The 24,730-nt window shown below is 45.5% G+C and overlaps 1 protein-coding gene across 2 annotated transcripts; it reads left to right on the top strand.

Moving 5' to 3' along the window:
- Positions 1-3,071: 3,071 nt before the first annotated feature.
- Positions 3,072-19,727, top strand: ELOA (elongin A). 2 transcript variants are annotated; one of them, XR_004813619.2, is made up of 12 exons: positions 3,072-3,232; positions 8,266-8,322; positions 9,159-9,265; positions 10,422-11,589; positions 11,952-12,066; positions 12,851-13,006; positions 13,113-13,210; positions 14,527-14,707; positions 15,024-15,135; positions 15,841-16,019; positions 17,071-17,379; positions 18,290-19,727. XR_004813619.2 is itself a non-coding variant. In XM_025447407.3 (11 exons), exons 1-11 carry the CDS (start codon positions 3,080-3,082, stop codon positions 17,130-17,132), a joined length of 2,388 nt encoding a protein of 795 aa, XP_025303192.1. In that variant the 5' UTR covers positions 3,072-3,079; the 3' UTR covers positions 17,133-19,727. The 2 variants fall into 2 exon arrangements, 1 of the variants encoding a protein (XP_025303192.1); XM_025447407.3 differs by having other exon boundaries at positions 17,071-19,727.
- The last annotated feature ends 5,003 nt before the right edge of the window (positions 19,728-24,730 follow it).

Below are 24,730 nucleotides of genomic sequence, written 5' to 3'. Positions count from 1 at the left end.
AAACCAAGAAAGATGCCATCCCTATGTAAGTAACCAACTGAGCATGTTTGAAGGATGTGAAACAAAGATGAATGTAGTCAATTCAGAAAAAATGAGCCCACTGGGGAAGAAAACAGTGGCTTCAGCTGTGCAGAACGAAACTGCCCAGATGGAGGGTTTTATATCCTCCTTTACAGCTAGAATACAATATTTTCTTCACCAAAGCAATGAATTTTCCCCGATAATAGCTGCTTTTTAAAAAGGGAAAAAGCCTACTGTATACCAGTTGCTTAGCATAACATATTAATAAGCTTCACAAGAAATATATAAAGTACGAGGAAACAATTTCAGCCAGCATAAGTAAATTGACCACCAGGAGCCACTGTCAGCACTGGTAGAGTTGGGGATTGGGGCTTAGGTTGTCACTGAGCCCCAGGCCAGCATCCTTTACACCCACATCCAATCAACCAACTGCCTACTTGATAAGATAGAGGAGTAGTAGTGCCCAGAACAGGAGAGGTCCAAGAAGGAGGTCCTACCACCAGTAGTCCTCCTTCGACACAGCATTCAGCCCACAAAACCTCACCTAACCAATTCTATGAAAGGCAAGGATTCCTCTACTATTGAGGACAAGATGGTTGGTCGTTTTTCGTTTTTTTTTTTTTTAATTTGTTTTTCAGTGTTTTAAATGACTCTAGTACCAGTCAGATTAACTTGCTCTTTTCCAAAATTAAAATACCTTTGTTCTCATTATAGGGGTGCCTGGCTGGCTCAGTTGGTAGAGCGTACAACTCTTGATCTTGGGGTTGTAAGTGCGATCCCCACATCGAGTGTAGAAATTAAGAAGAATAAAATCTTTTTTAAAAAGTTATTTTCATTATGAAAGTAGACTATAGTTGTTGAAAAAACTCAAAAGTGTGCCCAAGAGAAGATTCCCATCTTTCTCCCACAATATAGCCTTAAACTTGCCTTCTGAGCAGAATGAGATAGATCTTTTAATTTTTCTCACAGGGGGCTCTTTGGAGTGGGTAAGAGAGCTATGGAGTCCCCTGCAAGTTTTCAGATGATAATCTGGGCTGGCCTTAGTTTAATAATGATTAGTTCAGTTTTCAACAAACACTTCATGGAATGTCACCTGTGTACTAGGTGTTGCTGATCTAAGATGGACAAAATAGCCTCTGACCTTAGGGAACTTATTTTTGTGTGAAGCACCCAAGGATTGCAATGTTAACCCCTAATGAACTTATACAGAATACTATTTTTTAGGACTGGTTAAAAACTTTCTTTTTAATCAGAATGACACATAATTTACTGATCAGAGAAGTATTCATATATTTAAGTGTCAGAGTTCTTTACTTTGCAGGTTAGCAAGCTTGACTCAGATGGAGCAGAGGAGTGGGGTGCATCCTCTCCAGTAATCCCTAGCAGCATGCATTGTTTCTTTTCAGTCTGGTTGTCGAGATCTCCCTAGGTAACACGCACAAAATGTTCCGTGTGCCCCAAGTATATGCCAGGCTAGTTAGTCAGCAATTCTGCTTCAAGAATCCGCCGGTTTTCCATTACACCAATGGTACGTTTTCAAAATGGAAGGAATTGAAAATGTAAAAGCATTTGCTGTGAGGAAGAGGCGGCTCTAGGACCAGGACCAGAAGCCAAGTCTCCTCAAACCCTGCATCATGCCTTTTCTGTTACACCCCACAAGTGAGGGGTCATTATGGACTTTTTAATCCACTGTCGATTATAACATCTGTATTGTGCTGTGCAGCAGAGATTTAAAGCTGGACAGGTTGGTCAGTGCACTTGATGAACAGCACGGTGGCAAGACAGAAGAATAAATTGGCTACCTACACCCTGAAAAGGGTCAGTTGCAGAGGGAGGGATACCAAGCTGAGTGGTGGGAATACAGTAGGGAGGGCTTCTCAGCACAGTGAGTGAATGAAAGCTCATTTGAAGAAACTATTCTCCCCTCCCACCCTTTGTCCGGACCTGGGATCTGGAAGGCTCTCTGGGCTTTCCCATATTGAGTGAGAGGGTGAGAGATCAGGCTAAGTACATTGCCAAGTTGCTGCTGGAGATTGGCTTAGGATCTAATGTGATCCAATCAAGCGAGATGTAATCAATGCTGATATTTTTAGTTTTCAACGGTTTCTTTGTTCTTTTATTAGTAATATAGTATTATTTAGTGCTTCTAGGATGATGTCTTGTGCTGGTCTGATTCAGCCCTTACTGCTTCAGGGAAACAGCCATTCATCTGTTCACTCAAGATGAATTTATTTGGTGCCTAGGTACCAGACACTGCTCTGGGGGAGAGCGAGACACAAGGCTATTATCTTGCCTCACGTAGCTAAGCTGTTTGACTTTTGACAAATCCCTGCCTCCCTCTGGCCCTCAATTCCTCGACCTACTCAGCGAGGTGCCCTCATGGTGAAGGTAAACCATTTAGACTCCGATGCCAGCTTCATCTCTTTCCTGTTGTGTGACCACAAGCGGGTTAATGTGGGCTCCCTGAGCCTGTTTCCTCATCTGTAAAATGGGGATAACTGAACCCGTCTCACCGGGTGGCACTGAGGGTGGAATACAGGGACCCCGCACCGGCGCTCGCGGCGCTCGGCCCCCGGTGGGCGGGTCGCGACCCGGGTGGGCGGGCCCCAGCCCCGCGGACAGGTGGGAGGCGGGGCGTGGCGAGGGTAGGACGGCGCCTGGCGCGGCAGCCGCATTCCGTCGGAACCCGACGGCGGAGAGGTTGGCTCGGCTGGGGCTCCGCGCCGAGGGCCGAAGCGGAGCAGCCCCCCCCGGCCCGCGCGTCCCCGCCCACGCGGCTGCCGAGCCGGTGCTGGGAAGCCGGCCCCCCCGCACCCCCGCGCCGGGCCCTGGGGGCGTGGCCTGCAGCCGGCCGGCCGCCCCCTCCCCCTGCGCCCCCGCCCCCCCGCGCCGGGCCCTGGGGGCGTGGCCTGAGGCCGCCCCTCCCCCCTCCCGGGCCCTGGGGGCGTGGCCTGCGTCCGGCCGCCCCCCTCCGCTCCCCCGCGCCCCGCGCCCCGCGCCCCGCCTCGCCCCGCCGCCGAGGCCCGGAAGGGGCCCGTCGCTTCCGTCTCCGCCGGGGATGCACGGAGGGCGGAGCCGCGGCCCGAGGACGCGACGCGAGCCCAGTTCCGGCGAGGAGGCCGCGCCAGTGACAGCGATGGCGGCGGAGTCGGCGCTCCAAGTTGTGGAGAAGCTGCAGGCGCGCCTGGCCGCGAACCCGGACCCCAAGAAGGTGAGCGGGTGCGCAGCGCCGAGCGGGGCGGGCGTTGGGCGCGGCGCGGCCCCGTAACGGTCGCGGGCCCGGGCGCGGCGCCTTCCCGGCCGGCCCGGGCCGCGGGGGCTCGGACCCGGAGCCAGGCCCCGCCGGGCTGCGGCCTGAGTCGGCGGGTTCGCGGCCGGGGGGCGGCGGCGGGCGGGGGCGGGGGGCGGGGGGCGCGCTCCGTGCGGACGCGGCGGGCCGGCGGGGCCCCGGGCGGCTGTTCCGGGGGCCGAGCCCGCGGGCGCCGATCCCCTCCGCGAAGTGTGGCCGCTTCCCCGGCGTCCCCGGGCGGGCGCTGGGGGACGAGGAGCCGCTTCTCCGCGGGCCCCGCGCCTCCGACGGCCGTTCCTGCGGCTCTCCGCTTGCTCTCAACGTGGACCCTTCCGCTTGCCCAGAAATGCCCCTCGCAGCAAAACAGAATAGCCCTCCCGTCCCCTAGCCGGCCGGCACGCCCAAAACTTAGGTTGCGATTGGAACACCCTCCCCCCACCCAAAAAAAGGTTAGAAGTTAGAGTCCGATTTCCTTCTGGCCTTGATAGGAAGGTAAGACCCACCTTTGCTCCTTGCTGTGAGTGATGGGCAACCATTTTTAATTGTGCTCCGCTAGTTTTCTGGGGGTTTTTGTTTGTTTTTTGTTTTTTAGCTGTTTTTGTTAGGTTAAATGCATTCCTTCCTCCCTCTCTCCCGACTTTGTTTTATCCAGCTTCTCGGTGTCTGGATGTTAGAATTTTTTTTTTTTTTAAGTGAAATACACTGATGAAAACACTTACGTGTCAGACGTTCTCAGTGTGCAGTTCCTAAGAGTTGGATCTCTGAGCCCCAGAGTGCGTTTTGAAGAGGAAGTAGTGGAGGGAGCCCGGCGAGATAAAGTGGTGGTGAGATTTGAGTTCTAATCCATTTACCAACCTTAGACGTTGGGGACTTATTTTGCTGAGTCTGTTTCCTCCCCTGCTTCTATCTAGGACCCAAGTCAGAGGGGAAAGGCCAGGCTCATAGGAAGTGCTCGGTAGATATTAATCGCCATTCTTTACAAGTTTTTTTTTTTTTTTTTTTTCATGTGTTGTTTTTCTTTTTCTTTTTTCTTTTTCTTTTTTAAATTTTTTTGAAGGGCTCCTTCCTCTTCACCTTGTTCCCAACCTGTCGTAGATAGGCTTTTTCCCTCCTACACAGCATCTCACCATCAGGCCACTTTTTTTTTTTTTTTTTTTTCCTTCAAGATTTTATTTATTTATTCATGAGAGACACAGAGAGAGAGAGAGAGAGAGAGGGAGGCAGAGACGCAGAGACTTAGGGAGAGGGAGAAGCAGGCTCCATGCAGGGAGCCCGAAGTAGGCCTTGATCCCAGGTCTCCAGGATCACGCCCTGGGCTGAAGGCAGGCACTTAACCGCTGAGCCATCCAGGCATCCCTCATCAGGCCACTTTTTAACTCTTCTCATGCATAACTAGCTCAAAGAGCCACTTCTTCAGGAAGCCATTTTAGTTTTAAATCTGTGAAAACTTAAATGCTTTCCATTGTTCATATTATATCTCTCATTGCAGTTTCAGTACCTAGTGCCCAGACATATTTACAAGTTTCTTTTTACAATAACTCTTTGTGGACATCTAATAAATGGTCATTATTTCTGAGCACTAGCTGGTTTCCCTGAACACTGTAGGTTTCTGACTGATTTTTAAAATCTTAAAGCAGTATTATGTTACACCCTCCCCCCCTACCAGTTTGGTCTTTATCACTATGAGGTTGGGAAAAAAAAAAAAAAGGCACCATGTAGTATCTGTAGTTATTTTTCCATTACAATTTGAATTTTGAAGTAGCTTTTCTAGTTGATATGCATGAAATTTCAAATTAGGAAAAGATCTGTAGGCATCTCATCCTACTTGAATTATTAGTGATTATTGTGAGTGTTTGGGTTCTCACTCCCAGACAGCAAGCCACCCTAAACCTCTGCTTTTGCATTGTGAAGATGAGAAAATATTGGGAGATCCTTTTTGCAAAGGGCACAATAGTTGGCGTTCAGAAGTGAGCTAACTGCAGAGAGAAAACTGCAAGCTGGCACACTGGCCTTCTCAACCTTCTGTTAACCCAACAAGCTCCCACAGGTTGTTCTTGAAGTTGCAAGATGATTATATAGCAGGATTGAATTTGCATTTAACTCATGATTTCAAACCATTATTAGCCAAAGGGTTGATTTCAGACCTATATTCATGGATTTCCTCACATTAAATGTCAGTGTTAAACTGTAACTTTGTTTTACCTCTAAGTCCATCAGTGCTCTGGACATACTTGGGGAAAAGATATTAGACTAGGGTTACTTGGCTTCTCCTATTTAATTGGAAACTAGTTTTCATGGGTGGTAAAGTTACTTGTTCTGTATTACATTTTGAGTGTGAAAACTACCAACAACCCAGTTGATAGCAAGTGGAGAACAAGCATGTCAACATTATGAACATCTTTTGCTCTTTGGGTTGAAGGAGTGTGCAAAGGACAACTGAGCTTCCTAAGCGTGTACCATGCAAATGTTTGGCATTTCTCAATAAGCTGTTATCAGTTCTTGCAAACTCTGCAGTTGGTCCCTTGGTTTGATAACAGCAAGTTTCCATGTACCCAAGGATGCCCAAAGTGCTTTTACCTTGTTTCTGCTTTGTACTTTCTTGAACCTCATTGAAAATAGAGGGGCTCTGAAGCCTTTTTTCTCTTATGTTTTGGTAAGTCTTATGTTTTGGAAATTTCCAGGATTTTAGTTTTGTCTGCTTTCAGGTCATCCCTGCTAACCCAGAGCAAAACAGAAAGGGAGCATTTACACTTCGAATTAGTGTTAGGCTTTGAGATGAACACTCTTTCTGTGACTTCTGGCCCCATCCTTGTATGTTAGCTTTGTAGAGGTCCTGGGACTCTGTTCCCATGGTGACCTCCTTTACTCTGTGCACTCTAAACTACCTAACAATGTAATACTGAGGAGGAGCTCTTCTGCTTTGTTTCTAGGCACATGAGCTCCTGTTCTGTTTTCTTAGGACAGTGGGGTTTTTTTGTTTGTTTGTTTTTTGTTTTGTTTTGTTTTTTAAGATTTTATTTTATTCGTGAGAGACCCACACACAGAGAGAGAAGCAGAGACACAGGCAGAGGAAGAAGCAGGCTCCATGCAGGGAGCCTGATGTGGGACTGGATTCCAGGTCTCCAGGATCAGGCCCTGGGCTGAAGGCAAGAGCTAAACCGCTGAGCCACCCGGGCTGCCCTCTAAGGACAGTGTTAATCGCGTTGGATGTTTCTCCTGTCTTTGTAGTTCATGCTATTGTAGACACACTTGACTTACTAGCTCATTAAAGCAAGTTACCTAACCGTACTGGGCTATTTCAGTGTCTAAAGTGGGGAGAAAAATATCCACTTAATAGAGTTAGTTAATGAGGTTGAAATAAGGTAACACATATAAGAACGTAGCATAGTCACAGACACATAGTAGATGATTAATAAATGCCTTCCAGGGAATGGCATTAGGGGAGACAACCAGCTTTTAGCCTTTACAATGATCCTAAATTTTCCTGTAAGAATAGGAATTGGCATTAATTTTTGTACCCATAGCTTGGGTGACAAGAAGCACACATAAATTTTATCTTGAGTTGGATGATGGTGGTGATCACATTTGAAGTGGAGGATAATTTTCATTCAACTATGAAGGTGAAAACTCCCTGGATACAGTACTTGGCTTCTCATTTCCCAGCCAAACAGGATTATCACTTGTGATCCAGTTGTTCTGCCTGGAGACGAAGTTCAGTAATTATTGAAGTAGAATGACCAGAAAAACATATTTGCTACTCCACTTAATAGCAGTATGGCATACTAATTATAGCTTGGCCTACACATGGAAAAAGAACAGATCTTGTTTTCTGGTGCTTGAATGTAAAAGTAGTCACAGTTATCTATTCTGAACTATTTGTACTTTGTACCATTCCTTGAATGGTAAGTATGTTTGTGTACACGTAAACATTTCCTGAAAAGCGGCATAGCCAACCATGACTTTGGGTAGAAATGGAGTAAGTAGGAATTAGTTGGGAGAATATCTGGTCCACAATCAAGGGTAGACATTTAAAGAGCTGTCAGTTGATGAATGAAATGATTAATAATAAACATTTTTTTAAAAAGCATATACTGGGCTTTTATGTTTCAGGCACAGTGGCCAAGGACTGCACACGATTTGTTTCTGTGAATCCTCACATCTTGTAAAGTTGTAAAGAGACAGGATCAGTTTCTATTTTGCAGATGAAGTAAGGTTCAAGCAGGTTAATGACTTGCATAAGATCACCCAGTAGGGTGATGACAGGACCAAACTGAAGCCTGTCTCTGACTCCAGAACTCTGTCTCAACAGCTCTGCTGTCCTGATTTTAACCTAGTTTTAGAACTACAGAAAGGAAATGTGGCCAAAACCAGATCACTTTCCTAATCTACCCCGACATTTTGCATTCACAGTTTGTACCAGCAAACCTCTGATTCTGGTGACTTGAAGTTAGTCTTGAAATCCCCACTTGTATCCAAAAAAAAAAAAAAAAAACCCAATTCTTTTAAACTGTGACTCTTCCTGGAAGCATAATACTCTTTTCCTGGAGGAACCTCTTCTCCATTTTGCTTTCCTCTGTGCTGGGTCCGTGAGTGATTTCCCTAAATTGGCACCTTTCTCAGAAGTTCTCTCAAAACTGGGGCAATGATAGTTGTTGATAACTTTTATTAGAGTTGGTAGGTTTGGTTCTCTTATGTCTTACGTCCCTTTGTGTTAAATGGTAGTTGAAAAGCAGGGAATCTAAAGCCACAGACCTGAGTATATGTGGCCCTATTTGCATCCTGGGGCAAGTAACTTTTCTGATTCTATCTTCATACTCATAAAATAGAGATAATAACCATGCTTATTACTGTACAACACACAGAACTCAGTAAGCACTTACCTATCATATTATTATTTGTTCCAGTGAGTGATCATGATTTTATAGAAATTAATGTTTATTTTATTCTCTCTGCAGCTCTTGAAATATTTGAAGAAACTCTCCACCTTGCCTATTACAGTAGACATTCTTGCGGTAAGAAGTGTTAGATATTATATAACTATATTCCATCTCCTTCCACTGGGAGAGACTGTACAATAAGATTAAAAGCATGGACTTTGAAAGTGAAAGAAGCTAGACACAAGGCCATGTATTGTATGGTTCTATTTATGTGAAATGTCCAGAATAGGCAGATCCATAGACAGAAGGTAGAGGATGGGGGAAATTGGGAGGAACAAGATTTCTCTTTAGGTTATGGAAATGTTCTGGAATAGTAATGACAGTTGTGCAGTATTGTGTCCTGGAAACCAATAAACTATATACTTTAAAATGTTTAGAATGAGCTTTGCACAGTGGCGGTATGGTAGCCAATGAGGTTTATCTGGTATGATTATTGCTAATTGAAAATAAAATGGTTAATATGGTGAATTTTGTTTTAAAAGTAAAAATAAATAAAAGAACATTGGGTCTGGCATCAACTAGTCCTAGATGCAAATCCAAATCTTTAAGCTGTTCCTTTGATGTAAAAGTGGACAGATTCCTGCCTCCACAGAGTTGTAAGGATTCACTGAGATATAGTATGTAAAGCTCTTAGCTCAGTGCCTGACACTTGCTGTAATCACTCTTGTTATTTATTGTTAAAGTTGTGGAAGTGTTTTAATATAACTGTTTTCCTCTTCTGAGTCTGGTATGCTTTGCTACTGTGTTTGCTACTGTGTGTCATTAGAGGTTTGAGGCATAGACACAAAGTAATTTTGTATTAAGACTTAAAGGTAGTTTTAGGAAGGAGTTTCTCAAAGAGGCTTCATTTCCTTAGAAAGTTGTGAACCTAGTTCTATAACTATCTAATAATTCTTTTGTCAAATCTGTAGGAGACCGGAGTTGGGAAAACAGTAAATAGCTTACGAAAACACGAGCACGTTGGAAGTTTTGCCAGGGACCTAGTGGCCCAGTGGAAGAAACTAGTTCCTGTGGAACGGTAAGAACATTACTCTGTAGATTTGTTCAAGTCCATGATTATACCTGGCACTTGGGATATTTACAGACAGATACATTTTCTTTATTATTCTTTCTCTGCCTTCTTACTTAAAATATTTATTTTGGGAGCGTTTGGGTGGCTCAGTCCATTAAGCTTTTGACTCTTGGTTTTGGCTCAGGTCATGGTCTCAGGGTCCTGGGGTCGAGCCCTGCATCAGGTTCTGTGTTCAGAGTGGAGTCTGGGGATCCCTGGGTGGCGCAGCAGTTTGGCGCCTGCCTTTGGCCCAGGGCGTGATCCTGGAGACCCGGGATCGAATCCCGCGTCGGGCTCCCTGCATGGGGCCTGCTTCTCCCTCTGCCTGTGTCTCTGCCTCTCTCTCTCTCTCTCTCTGTGACTATCATGAATAAATAAATAAAATCTTTAAAAAAAAAAAAAAAAAGAGTGGAGTCTGCTGGCGATTTTCTCCCTTTGCTGCTGCTCCTCTGCTCGTGTCCTCTCACTCTCTCTAAAATAAATAAATAAAATCTTTAAAAATAAATAAAATATTTTGTCTTAATTATAAAAAATAACAGTGATCATTGTAAGATTTTAGAAAATATTAAAAATAGAAATGAAATAATCAAAATTTCTTGTAATTCTACCACCAAACATAAATATTATTAACATTTTGATAGTTTCTTTCTGCTCTTTTTATTTATTTTTTTAAGATTTTATTTATTTATTTGAGAACAAAAGAGCACTCCAGTGGGGGAAGCAGACTCCCTGCTGAGCAGGAAGCCTGATGTGGGGCTCCATCCCTGGACCCTGGGTTCATGACCTGAGCCAAAGGCAGACACTGAATCGACTGAGCCACTTGCACACCCCTGTGCTGAAAAATGTTTAAGCATTCTTCATGTCCTCAAGATACTTGATCTTTGTATTCTGCAGTTAAATGCATCATTTTCTGTTTATAGAATTACTTGAGTTTTCTCAATCTCAAACCTTAATTGAGTATCTTTGAGCAGGATCCATTCACTTTCTTCCCAAGACCTTGTTTCTAAGTCTGCATCCTTCCTTTTCATCTCTTTTTGTAAGTTCAGGTTCTGTGACTTTGTCCTCTGAACAAGGATTACACTGAGATTTATATCTGCTCTATCTGCTTTTTCTTGTATTGTAGAAACCCTGAGCCTGATGAGCAGGACTTTGAGAAGACCAATTCCCGAAAGCGCCCCAGAGATGCTGTTCAGAAGGAGGAGGAGATAGAGGGGGACTACCAGGAAAACTGGAAAGCCTCTAGTAGCCAATCCTATAGCCCTGATCATAGGCAGAAAAAACACAGAAAACTCTCGGAACCTGAGAGAACTCACAAAGTGTCTCATGTTCAAGAGAGGAGAGACGAGAGAAAGAGATGCCATAGAATCTCACCAGTTTATTCTTCAGACCATGAGTCTTCTGATTATGGCCACGTTCAGTCCCCTCCATCATCTGCCAGTCCCCATCAGGTGTCCATGGACCATTACAGATCCTTGGAGGAGGACCACGAGCCTTCTGTTCCACACCAGAAGCCCGGGAAAGGGCATGGTAATGCCGTTCAGGACAGACTAGCAGGCAGTCAGGACCGACATCTGGGGGACCCACAGGGGAAAGGGGCCTCGAGTCAACACAAGGAACACAGGTCGTCTTACAAGGAAAAACGTCCGGTGGATGCCAGGGGAGATGGGAAGTCGTCTTTGAGTAGAGAGAAATCCCACAAGGCCATCTCTAAAGAGGAAAACCGGAGACCACTGTCAGGGGACAGCACCAAGGAGAAGCTGCCCTCTAGTGGTGTCAGGAGAGAGAGGGAGAAAGAAGGCAGCAGCAAGAAGTCTCTGCCCTCCTCAGACGTGGCTCCAGACAACCACCTCAGAAGCAAGCCAAAGCACAAAGACCCAGAGAAAGCCAAATCGGACAAAAACAAGCAGAGCCTAGACAGCGCAGACATAGGAAAGGGGACAAGAGACAGGGTGTCAAACAACTTAAAGACTTCGGAAGGGAAAGTAAAGCCTTCTCACTCAGACAGAAAGTCAGTGGGCTCCCTCCCTAAAGTTGACGAAGCGGATATGGATGATGAATTTGAGCAGCCCACCATGTCTTTTGAGTCATACCTCAGCTATGACCAGCCCCGGAAGAAAAAGAAAAAGATGGTGAAAACTTCAGCCACGACTCTTGGAGAAAAAGGACTAAAAAAAAATGATCCGAAAAGCACTAATAAAAACTCGGATTCAGTTCAGAAATTACCTAAAGTGAATGAAAACAAGGCAGAGAAGCTTCAGCCAGCTGGATCTGATTTAGCCAAGCTGAAAAAGGTAAGCCCTTCAGCTGCTTGGTGACCTCCCAGCTGGAGCAGCTGACCCCGCAGAGCTCCTGGGACCTAGCCCGCCTCTTGTTTGGTGGGCTGGCTTTTATGTGGCCCGTGGAATTTCACTTTCCAGACCTCTCTAGCTGCCAGGGTAGCTAGCACCCAAAACGCCTAATTCCTGAGGTGTCCCATGGTGCCGAGCCCAACTGTGTGTATTTCCTGTCTTCGGTGGGGTGAGACCTGGCAGTCCCCTGCAGCCAGGTCTGCTTGTGAAACTGTGTGCCTAGTCACCACTCCCGGGAATGGGCCACAGGGCCAGAGGCTGCACTGGCACACAGGGCTATCTACTTACTGGTCTTGTCTCTGCAGGTCCCCGCTGATGCACTGCCAGTGCTGCCAGACCTCCCATTACCCATGATACAGGCCAATTACCGGCCACTTCCTACCCTGGAATTGATGTCCTCCTTCCCACCAAAGCGAAAAGGTAATTTTCTGCATCCTCTTTTAAATGGAAAAAAAGATTTTAACAATTTAATCATGACGTCGTAAGATTTTGGTGCACTTCCTAGCCTCCCAGGCTCTGGAGTTGAATGGCTTGAGTTTGAATCCCAGTTTTGGCTTCTACAAGTGAACTGGGGTAGTAATTTCCTTGGACTTCAGTTTTATGTTCTGTAAACTGGTATCTGCCTCACAAGTCTGTTTTATGTTCTGTAATAACTGGTATCTGCCTCACAAGTCTGTGAAGTGGATTAAAAGTGATAATGGTGGTAAAGCTCTTACCTCTGGGTTTTCCCACATAGTGTTTGGTAAATCTCAGCTGTTGCTGTTACTAGCTGCCCTTCATTGGATATGTTCTGCAGGAGCTTTTTATCTTAAAAACAAGCAAAAAACCAAGGTCTGGTCTTAATAACAGAAGAATCAGAAGCCACATAAATGTCCCTTGGCAAGAGAATCACCTAAACCATGGGTCATCTACCCAGTGGCCTCCTATATAGCTGTAAAAAATGCGGAAAGTCTGTGTCTGACATGGGATGATTTCTAAAATGTAATAAATGAAAGAACAATGATATTGGATGTTAGTAATTAGTGAAAAGGGAATAAAATACATACTGGCTTATATTTACACAGACTCAATGGAAAAATAGTAGTACCATTGCTTGCCCTTGAGAAAGGGCTCTGGGAGACTGAGGAGGGGGAGAGTAGGAGAGCGCTCCCTGCAGAGTGTAGTGCCCTCTGTAACATCCGGTCCTGTCTTCCCTGCCCTGTAGCGCTCTCTTCACCCCAGGAAGAGGAGGAAGCTGGATTTACTGGACGAAGAATGAATTCTAAGATGCAGGTGTATTCTGGCTCCAAATGCGCCTATCTCCCCAAAATGATGACCTTGCACCAGCAGTGCATCCGGGTACTTAAAAACAACATTGATTGTAAGTCACGTGCTTTTCTTCTGTTCCTACACATGTTGTGGCACTGGGACCTCACTACTGGGTGGCTTGGCCAGTACTCAACACTTTCACCTTTGATTCTCTGCAGCAATCTTTGAAGTGGGTGGTGTCCCGTTTTCTGTTCTTGAACCCGTTTTGGAGAGGTGTACTCCTGATCAGCTATACCGCATAGAGGAATACAATCACGTGAGTATCCTGTTTGGGTGCAGAGAAGGCCATTTTCTGGCTCATGTCTCCGGAAATAGCTTTGTTTCTAAATCTGCAGTGGCTGAAGGGCAGGCAGCAGTAGTCAGTTCACCGTTCTGGGCATGCTGGCTTGCCTACAGGCCTTTAAAAATGCATATTTTTAGCATCTGCTTCTGGCCTGAAGTCAGGGTGGGCTTCAAAGGGAGCAGGAAAGCACTGCCCACCCTTCTCTTGAGCTTATCTGGTCACAGAGGTTAAAGGAAAATTTTGGCAGCAAAGCCCCTGGGATCAGGGGCAGGGATAGAGCTTTGTGTTGACGCTCAGGTATCTGGTGAATATAAAAGAGCACAGGAGGACTTGGGTGGGTCAGTCAGTTAAGTGTCTGATTCTTTTTTTTTTTTTTTTTTAAGATTTTTAAAATTTATTTATTCATAAGAGTTCTAGAGAAAGAGGCAGAGACACAGGCAGAGGGAGAAGTAGACTCCCTGTGGGGACTTGGTCCCAGAACCCTGGGATCATGCCCTGAGCTGAAGGCAGACGTTCAACCACTGAGCCACCCAAGCATCCCAAGTGTGTGATTCTTGATTGCGGCTCAGATCATGATCTGCGGATTGTGAGGTGGAGCCCCGTGTTGGGCTCTGAGCTGGGCATGGAGCCTGCTTAAGATTTTCTCTTTCCTTCTTTAAAAAAATAAAAATAAAAAGAGCACAGATTGGTACATGTCTCCTAGAGACACCCAGGTCTGTCCAAATATCTTTCTTGTAAGCTGGGATATACAATCATTTGGTTGCATTAGTTAGCTGTCTCTGATTCTGAGGGATCATCATTAGGTGGTCCCCTTCCCTGGATATGACTTCATCCCAGTTCTGCCTGTCACTGGTTTCCTAAAGGAAAAGACTGACCTTCAACTATTTTCTGTTGTCTTCTCTCCTAACCGCACAACCCCCCTCCCCCAAAAGCAGGTAGTACAGTTAACATTTTTCTTTAATATTTTATTTATTAATGAGAAAGAGAGGGACAGAGACACAGGCAGAGGGAGAAGCAGGCTCCATGCAGGGAGCCCAACGTGGGACTTGATCCTGGGTCTCCAGGATCAGGCCCTGGGCTGAAGGCCAGGCCGCTGAGCCACCCGGGCCGCCCAAGCATTTTTTTAATATAGTGATTTTTTTTTTTCTAGAACTGTGATATTTTAATATAATGTTATGACCACGAGGACCAAAAAACATTAGGAAAGTGTTCACCTTGAGGTGATTTAGGATAGAAAAGAGATATGTCAGAGTGCTTGCATATAAATGATGCCCTGGTTCTGATTTTAGGTATTAATTGAAGAAACAGATCAATTATGGAAAGTTCATTGTCACCGAGACTTTAAGGAAGAAAGGCCGGAAGAGTATGAGTCATGGCGGGAGATGTACCTGCGGCTTCAGGATGCCCGGGAGCAGCGGCTACGAGTACTGACAAAGAATATCAGATCTGCACATGCCAATAAGCCCAAAGGTAAAGGGGAGTTCGGGACTGGTGGGGGTGGGATGAACCTAGCAGGATGGGGGTGCCGTGCCCTGGTTGACAGCAGGTCCTTGGTGGGCCAGGCTGATAGTAGCCTCTAGCTTCTTAATATGTCTTGCTTTTGCAGAAGTGGGATAGGGATGAGGTGTTTCTTCTGTCACCACACATACTGTGTGTAGGGGTTTTCAGGGTTAATAATCCCCTGGCTTTGGGGGCACCTGAAAAGCCTTTATCTCTTAGTAGTGTAGACTATTAATATAACAGCATCTGCTCAGAGGCCAGTATTGATCTCTGTACTTCTCAACAGGCCGACAAGCAAAGATGGCCTTTGTCAACTCTGTGGCCAAACCGCCTCGTGATGTTCGAAGGAGACAGGAGAAGTTTGGAACTGGAGGAGCAGCTGTACCTGAGAAAATTAGGTAAGCTCTCTGTAATTTCGGGGCTTCTGTGTGCTCAGAGACAAGAGCCCCAGGAGCTTGTCATTCAGCCCAATGAGGCAGCCCAGGGGCAGGAAGCAACTCATTTTTGGGGTGAGAGCATGACCTTGCAGAGTGGATTCTGGAGTCTTACCTTGACCAGCTCAGCACATGACCCACCCCAAGCCTCCACTTCTGTGACTGCAGTGTAGGCCAATAATTATTCCTGCCTCTCAGAGGGGGTCAAGATGAAATGGAGAACAGGACCTGGCTTCTGGGAGACACTTCCTTGTGCTTTCCCTTTCTCCGTGTAATCAAACCATGCCCCTGGGAGTCCTGGCTGACTCAGTCATTGGAGCATGTGGCTCTGGAACTTGGGGGTTGTGAGTTTGAGTCCTACAGTGGGGGGTAGAGATTACTCTAAATATAAGATAAAGAATAAACCATGCTATTGTGATGACTTCATAAGCTCAGTCACATTAGCATCTTCAGAATACAAATTTACATCTGAAGGGTGAAGTTAGTTGAGATCCTTCATTCTGAAAAGCTAACCCTATCATCTCTGTGCTGTCACTAGAACCTGGGGTGCTAGGGTCTGCTGGGCAAAGCTACGAAACTGGGTCTTCCTCAGACAGGCCAGCCTCAGGCTGTTGGTGCTGAGGGCAGATTTCTCACACTCAGGACTAACCAGCTCGCTCTGTGTTGCAGGATTAAGCCAGCCCCGTACCCCACAGGAAACAGCCACGCTCCTTCTGGCAGTGGCAGCAGCAACAGCTTTAGCGCCAGCCCCGAGCAGCCTGCCTATGATGGCCCAAGCACCAGCGGTGCTCACTTGGCTCCCGTGCTCAGCACTGTTTCCTATGATCCTAGGAAACCGACTGTGAAGAGTAAGTAACTTGGGGTTTCATGCTCAGATACCTCAAAGCTAGTATTTGAAGCCTCTCATGTCCTTGCCACTGCATCATGTTCTTTGTACTAGATGAGGTACGTGTCCCGTGCTCTGCATGGAGCTGGTCTAAATGTTGGTGCCTCTTTCCCCCACTTTGTGCATGATGCACGAATATCTTTCCAATAATGATTGCAGTGAATATTCACTTTGGCACTCTGCTTTTTTTAAAAACCTAAATGTAAAACCTATTTCTTCAGGCAGTAACGTGGGGTTCATAACTATTACTATGAACTGCTAAATGACAGTCCATCTTGAGGGCTTATAACCTATAACCCCAGCTTCTAAGTATTAACTTTTTATATCTGTTTATTTTTTTATTTTGTTGAGTATATGTATTTTGTATTTTATTAAGTGTGTGTATTTTGTATTTTATTGACCATTGTGTATTTTATTTTGTATTTTATTAAGCATATCAGAGATTGTCCCCAGTTTTCTAAGGGGGCATCCTCCCCTAAAAGCAGGCTTCTGTACTCACTTCAGGGCCCATGAGCCAAAGCTCATGGCTTTGGCTGTGCTCAGGTTAATCATTCAAGAGGACAGGCTAGCCATCCTCAGGTGGTGTCTGCATTAAGCTTATCTTGGACCTCTTGCTGCCCTGGACAGATGGGAGTGAGAGGGGCTGCTTTTTGCTGGTTTGGAGATTGGCGAAACAGTTAAATCGTGGCTCAGGATGGCCGTTAGAGTCTGGCACATGGTGAATCCCAGTTCTCCCACCTACTGCACACCCAGGGGCAGATTGGCCAATCTCTCGGATGTTGGTGAGGTGGTCAGAATTAGAGCTGGGGGTGGTTATGGGCCCGGCCGGTGCTTCAGAAGCAGAGCTGTGGGCCGCTCTTCTGTTGTGGTGCTGGGAGATGACTACTGCTTGCACCCATCTGTCTGGTGGCGCAGAGCCAAGAGCAGCAAGGCTTGGCCTTGATTGTCAGCACTCACGGTGCGTGTGTAAACTGCCATGATCTGAAACAACTGCCTTATTTCTCTTCGTGCAGAAATTGCCCCAATGATGGCCAAGACGATTAAAGCTTTCAAGAACAGGTTCTCCCGACGATAAACTGAGGATTCGCCTTGGAGATGAAATTTGTGGGGAGGAGTACCAGGACAATGGGGTTGGGGAATGGAACTTCCAAAGGAGACCAGGATCCTTTGCTTGGAGGCAACTTTTTGGTCTTCAAGCCCTGCCCGGTCCGCAGGTGTTGCCCCTGTGAGCCTGTGCACCACGGCCACTGCCTCCCGGCCTGGAGAACACTTCAGAATTCTGAAGAAGATGTGAAGCCTTCAGTCTTACTGAGGATTTTAAGGTCAATTATACTTTTGTTGTTAATTAGCTTCTTTGTAAACTATAAGACATAGTTTTAATTAATAAATATTGCCCCCAGATTGTATTTATATTACCCCAGTATTTTTTTTCTTTTCTTTTCTTTTTTCTTTTTCTTTTTTCTTTTTTCTTTTTTTCTTTTCTTTTCTTTTCTTTTCTGTCCTCTACTATACACTTAGCCTTTTCTTTTTAGGGTCCTTTATTAAAGTTAGATAAAAACCTGGTGAAAGCCATTCACCTGTCCCAGTTCAGCTCTTCTGAGTAGTGGACTCTGGCCCAGAGGGAGGACTGGGTGTCCTCAGAGCCCATATGGTGCCTGCTGCACGCAGGGCGAGGAGTGAGTCCCAGGCTGACTGGCCTAGAGGGGTGCCTCAAAGTGGAAACAAAAAGTGTTCAAGGTAGACACCACCACCACCCCCAGCCTCTGAGGCCCTCCTCGGTGTTGCTTTGAGTTCCTATGCAGGTGCATCTCTTTCTTCCTCATTAAATAGTATTTATTAAAGGAGGTTATTTGTAAAGGTCTGGAGTCTTTTCCCCATCCTTTTTGCCAATTCCCACTTTTTTGAGGCTCACTAGAGGACACAAAACCTTGGGGGATCGATTTGCACGGAACCCCAGCATTTTTACGATTTACAATTTCTGATTCAAAACTTTAGGGTTTTTTTTTTTTTTTTTTTTTCCTCCTCCCCTACTTTTCCTTCTCCCCACTAGCAGGGGGAGAAGACGTGAAAACATGGCAGGGCTTTTTGTGCCCCCCACCCCCCATATGACTTTAGAGTTTAAAAAGCCAGCACTTTAATCTCGTTCCCTGTGAACTGCTAATAGAAGTGAGTGGTTCTAAAAAGTTGTAATGCTGTGTTAGAAATTGGTTTTGTTTTGCCTTTCTTGAAAAGGTAAGATCATGTGATTGGAAGAGCACAAGAATTTGCTGTTTGCAGAGAACGTTGCAGCTGAAGCACTCTGGTTTGGGAGTGTTTAAGCCAGAATTTGGAGGGAACGGCCAACTTACGGGAAGTGTCTGAGCTGTAGTATCAGGATGGGGGAGAACCGCGAGGACACCCATTAGGTTTGGGAAGGGAGGATCTCACTTTCAAGCTGACATAGGAGCACAGTCAGCACTTAGGAGGACAGTGTCAGTACCCTTTGTGGCTGTTGAAGAGCACTGATCTAGTAGGAACCCACTTGGTTGTGACCTAGGGGGCAGTTGATGCTATAAATTGGAGGGACCCGTCCTTAAGTTACCCAAGAGGTAGACTAAGGGCGTGGTTAATAGGACAGCCTCAGGAGTTCGACAAGCTCCCTCAAAGCCCAGAATATGGAGTCCACTGCTTTGAACCATCCTGGAGACCTCAGGCTAACTTTGAAGATTCCAGAACAAGCAGAGACTCTGTGTGGCAAAAGTGTTGTGCGGTGTGCATTGCTGTGCAGGGTGCCTGTTGCAACAGGACACAAGTATTTGCCGTGTTTCCATTTGCTGTGTTTTTGAACTGGGTAAAACATTATTTCTCTTGATCGTCTGTCTTACCATTCCACCCCTAGTCCTGGCCTGCTCCCCAAATCTGGTATCAGGAAGCCTCTTCCCTAAAGCCAATTGAACATCTGGGTCAGGTGCCAGACAGCTGTTGCCTGGAATAATTTCCTATAGGTGTCCACCAGCTGGAATTCGTCTCTTAGCTGTGTGTTCAAGTCTTTGTCATTAAAACCAGTTTTCCATATCGCAGATTCAGTTGTGTATGATTTAATTTCCTTTGTTAGGAATTTTTAGGCAGGGAGGGAAAGAAGGACACATTTGTTCATGCCAACATCACCACCCATTTCCAGCACATACAGATTCTCGATCAGCCCTGTTTGCATAGAGCCAGATCTTTCCCTCCTCCCCCTCCAAGAGTGTCTGCATCAGGGACGTGACTTGGTGAGAAGAGTACGGAGGGAAGAGGAAAAGCTGAATTTCTGAACAACCTTCTCACCCAGTTATTGAAATGGCTGCAGAGCAGACACAGAGGATGATGTCGAACCTTTGGTCTCATTTGTGAAAACGTGTGCAATTTTTTTTTCCTGTGCTACACTACATACAAATCACCAAATTACAAATTAACCTTTTGTGATCCTTGGTGTAATGAGCAGTTTCTTTGGGGCTTTCTCTTTCCGGGAAGTGGGAGGGAAAGGAGCAAGGTATCATCCTGCTCTCCATTTGTATTTTGGTCCCAAAATGTAAATACAATTTTCTATGTTACTTTTTTGTGGTAACTACCAAGATGAATATTTTAATTAGATAAGTTATATGAAAAGGAAGGAAAATTCCATGTCTAAATAAAAAACAAAAAACTGTCATGTACCGTGGTCGTCTTTCCTTTCTCTTTTGATGTGTCTGAGAGTGGCCGTTGGTCACTAAGTGTCTGTGAGGCAGAGAGCCTAATCCCCTCACTGGGCTTCGGAAAGGACGCTGGATTTCTGTCTGTAGCCAAGTGGGACTGGTGGATGTGGGAATTCGGGGGGAAGTAGCCCTTGAGCAAAGGGAGGAAGGTCCAGTGAAAATGGGTACCTCCTGGAACTGAGATGTTAACCCCCTGTCACAGCCAGACACTGGGACTCAAGGGTGAAATCATACAGCCAACCTGCTGCAAAGGGAGGGTGTGGGACCCAGGTTCTCTGTTGCAAAGTGTGTGCCACTCCACCTGTCAGTCCCTGGGGCTGTGGGTGAAGGACCCATGTAGATCTCCTCAGGCTTACACTGACTTCCCAACGAGAGCATAATGACAACTCTTGCAGAAGGGTCACATCAGCAAGAGCTTAAGGACCTGCCACATTGGCCTCTCATTAATGGAGCCCAGGGCTTGCTGGCAGCCCCTGCATACATTGGATTGTAGCTTTTTTTTTTTTTTTTTTTTTCTTAAAGAGAGAACTCTCCAGCCAAGAGTGGTGGCGGGGGAGGAGGCAGAGAAAGAGAGGATCTTAAGCAGACTCTGCTGAGTGGGGTGCCTGACATGGGGCTCCAATCTCACGACCCTGAGATCGTGACCTGAGCTGAAACCAAGAGTCGGACGCTCAACCTAGTGAGCCAGCCAGGTGCCCCTACATTGGATTGGGTCTTATATCAAACCTACAACCCAGAAACATGTTTTTATTATCCTTCTCTCCTAAAAAGGGCATTCTTGGCTTATGGACTACCTTCCCCAACTTTTCCTGGATGGAAGTTACAACACACTGAAGTAAATTCTGGAACATGGTTTCTGATGGATGATTTTGCCCACAGTTTGTCAGTTAGCACTTTGTCCTTTACTCATTAATTTGACATTTGCTGAGCCAGAACCTGGGTTAGACCCTGGGATACAGAGTAGCACACTAGTCTGGCGCAGTCAGGTAAGAGTAACTGGTCTCACTGGTTCTGCACCTACCATGGGGGAGGCACCACTCTGACTCACACACATTGTCTCAGTTGTCACAATGATCTTTCCAGGTAGGTGGTCATGGCCCCATTTTTAAAAAGAAAACTGAAGCACAGAGAAATCAAGAACATGTGCAAGCTCACACAATCAGGGAGCAGTGGTGCTGTGCGTTGGCCTGACTCCCAAGCATACGTTGTCACATTTAACCATCTCTCTACAAGCACACATCCCCAAGTGAGGCTGAACTCCAATGCAAAAAAGATGCCCTACTCGTTGCTAATAATGGTTTTTTTTTTGTTCTCTCTCTCTGCTACATGTAATTAATGCCCAGAAGAACCCTCTAGCTGACGTATCACCTTGACAGATGCCCCCTTCACAGGCTATCTCCATGAGGGTTCCACATCTCTCTCTGGTTATTTGGCTAAATGGTGAAACAGGCAGTGTGTCTTCACAGACCCCCAGACTTCTCTTTCTGTGATGCCTACCATCTCAGCCTTTCTCAAAAACTTCTATGGAAAGTACAAGCCATCAAAAATTTGGGACCCGAGAGAGGGCATTAAAAAAAAAAGAATGAAACCCAAGTAATTCTTAAAATGTACACTAAAAAGTTTGAGAAAACTGCTCTGTCCAATTTGCCACAAATAGTTTACAAGGTCTTTGCTCCTGGCCCATGGGTCGGGGCTGTAAAGTTTGCACACTCGTTTGCACAGTGCACACTTTGCCCCCACTCTGTGTTCTGAATCAGACAGACACAGCCCCTGCCTCCCTGGAGCTTCCACCCAGTAGAGGAGACAGTAATCAGAAACCAATCATTGTTTAAAATACAGGTTTCTTCTGAGTCCCAGTGCAGAAATTTGTTCAAATAGGTCAGAGGTAGGATCTGGAAGTAAATTCTTTTCATAAGCCTCCCCCAATGAATTTGATGAGCAGTCTGGTTTGGAAATTGTGACACTTCTTTGACTTAGTTTCCTCGCCTGTAAAATGGGAATAATGACACCCCACGGGAATACTTGTAAGGATTCAATGAGAGGAAGGGAGCTCAATACATTTTAATGTCCTTCCTTCCTTCCTTCCTTCTTTCCCTCTAAATGTGAAATGAAAGGAAAAGCTTTATTTCCTACTGATGGGAACTGAAACTTTAGGTCACAAGCTGCGCGCTATTTTGAGGTCAGCAAGTCCTTCCTGATAACTGAAATCATAGTCCGTGCTGCCCCAGACAGGGTTCTCCAACTTTTTTTTTTTTTTTAATGGATTCCTGTCTATTTTTTCGGGTCCCTTACACTATAGCTACTAACAACCACGAAAATGGCAGACTCTACCTAATTCCTTCTTATCTCAGGGATCACGAACTCCTATGCCAGGAGTTTAGTATAATATTGGGTGTGGGTGGAAAAAGGAAATGAAAGCATTTACCTAGCTCCACTGGTTTGTCTCTAGGTGGAAGGCAGGGCCCAGTGCTACCCCATCCTTGGAATTGTAAAGAAAAGACAAATCTAGAATTATTTTTTAAAAAGATTTTATTTATTTATTTATTTATTTATTTATTTATTTATTTATTTATTTGAGAGAGAGAGAGCATGAGCAGGGAGAGGAGCAGAGGGAGAAGCAGACTCCCCCCTGAGCAGGGAGCCCAACTCGGGGCTCCATCCCAGGACTCTGAGATCATGACCCAAGTTGAAGGCAGACACTTAACCGACTGGGCCACCCAGGCACCCCTAGAAATCTAGACTTCTTTGTAAAATTTCCCAGCTTTTAAAACCCTGGGCCACAACTATATGAAACAGACCAGGAAACCTATATGAAGTGGATAATTCTCCAGAAAAAAAAAAAAAAAGCAAAAGAACTTAAAAATTGGGGTTGCCCTGGTGGCCCAGCGGTTTAGCACCGCCTTCAGCTCGGGGTGTTATCCTGGAGACCCGGGATCAAGTCCCACGTCAGGCTCCCAGCATGGAGCCTGCTTCTCCCTCTGCCTGTGTCTCTGCCCCCCTCCCTCTCTGTGTCTGTCATGAATAAATAAACAAAAATCTTTTTAAAAAAATGGACTCCTATAGAGTTGTCAAGTCTAAACAGACTCGTTATCACAGAAGAAACATAGATAGTAGTTGTAGAGCCTCCCCTGTAGATGGTTTCTTAGGGAAATTCTTTCCACCTTAAAGTCGGATCATACCAATGCCACTGAAACTACTCCAAGGCAAAGCAAAGGGAGGAAAATGCTATTGATATTAGTATAACACTGACATGGAAACTGGATAAAGATTGAACAACAACAAAATTACAGACCAATCTGATCTATGAATATTGACATGACTATCCTAAATATTAGCCTAAGCCAAGAGCATATTAAAACAAATAAGGGCCCCTGGGTGACTCTGTCGGTGAAGCATCCAACTCTTACTCTTCCCTCAGGTTGTGATCTCGCAGACATGGGATAGACCCCTGCATCAGGCTCTGCGCTCAGCACGGAGTCCACTTCAGATTCTCCCTCTCCCTCACACTCATTTTCTCTCTCTCAAATAAATAAATAAAATCTTTTTAAAAAATTAAAAAATAAAGAAGCGATGTCTAAATGAGGTTCACTTGGGACTGGCAAGATACTCAGACTAATAGGATAGGAATACTCAGACTTATAGGAAGGATACTGGCAGGATACTCAGACTAATAGGATAGGATACTCAGACTAATAGGAAGTCATTTTCAACGGGAGGTGTTTTTCCCCTAACAAGACACTCGGCAAAAAAAATGCTAAACATTCCACAGCACACAGGACAGCCTCCCAAAGCAAAATATTATCAGCCCCCAAATGTCAATAGTGCTGAGGTTGGGGAACCCTGGACTTAGTCATGTTGTAGTAACAACTCCCAAATCTCGGTGGCTGAGCACCTCAAGGTCTGTTTCTCACTCACCTTACATGTCCTTTGTGGGTCTGCTCTAGGTCATCCTTACTCAGAGACCCAGGCAGAGGGAGGCACCACCTATGCTGCTAAGATTTCCAGGACGAGTGCAGAATATCACACTGGCCGCTAAGCTATGTCCAGAAGTGACAGCCATCGTTTCCACCATCTTTCATAGACTGCACCTAAATTCAAGGGGATAAGGAAGTGCAATCCCTCCATGTGCCTGGACACAGAGAACTGGAAATATTTGCTAACAGCACCAAAGACTCCAAAAGCAATTACAACAGCCTGGACCCCTGGGTAATCAATAAGGCCACCCAGTTTCAAATCCCACACTTCCTAGCTGTGTGCCTTTGAGCAACTCACTTGACCTCTCTGTGTTCTGTTTCTTCCTCCAAAAACGAGGAAAACCTATCAACGCTGCAGAGCTATTATATAAGGATATAATGAGTTAAAACATATAAAGTGCTTAAGACGGTGCCTAGCATGTAGACAGAGCTCAGGACATATTAGCCAGATGTTGATGATGAATAAGGTGAAGTACTCCACGTGGAATGGCATTTAGTAAAGGACTGTTGTTATGGCTGAAGATTTTTTTTTAAGATTTTATTTATTTATTTGACAGAGAGAGAGAGAGAGAGAGCACAAGTGAGGGGAGCTGCAGGTGAAGGGAGAGAGAAAAGTAGGCTTCCTGCTCTGCAGGAATATGATATGGGGCTTGATCCCAAGACCCCGGGATTGTGACCTGAGCTGAAGGCAGACGTTCAACTGACTCAGCCACCCAGGTGCCCTATGACTGAAGCTTTGAGGGAAATGATCATCCAAGATAACCCAGCTGGTAAGTACAGCATGGTGGTTAAAAGCCTGAACTCTTGGGGTCTCACCTTGGCACTGAGAAATACTCAATAACGTTAATTAATATTTGGAGAAGGTTCAGTGTGGTTAAGAGTTGGATACTACCTGGGTTTAAATCCTAGTTCCAGTACTCACCAGCCATGTGGCCTTGGGCAAGTTACTAAGCCTCTCTGTGCTGTAGTTTGATCATCTATAAAAT

The sequence above is a fragment of the Canis lupus genome, chromosome 2 (assembly GCF_003254725.2).
Source record: "Canis lupus dingo isolate Sandy chromosome 2, ASM325472v2, whole genome shotgun sequence".
NCBI lineage: Eukaryota > Metazoa > Chordata > Mammalia > Carnivora > Canidae > Canis > Canis lupus.
This window is presented reverse-complemented; position numbering and strand designations above follow the sequence as displayed.

What these genes read in the sequence shown, in the direction of transcription:
- ELOA (XM_025447407.3), top strand. Translation starts at nt 3,080, where the DNA reads ATGCACGGAGGGCGGAGCCGCGGCCCGAGGACGCGACGCGAGCCCAGT. An exon ending in ACTTAAAAACAACATTGATT is followed by an intron (nt 13,007 to 13,112) that starts GTAAGTCACGTG and finishes GATTCTCTGCAG; the next exon opens with CAATCTTTGAAGTGGGTGGT. An exon ending in GCATAGAGGAATACAATCAC is followed by an intron (nt 13,211 to 14,526) that starts GTGAGTATCCTG and finishes TTCTGATTTTAG; the next exon opens with GTATTAATTGAAGAAACAGA.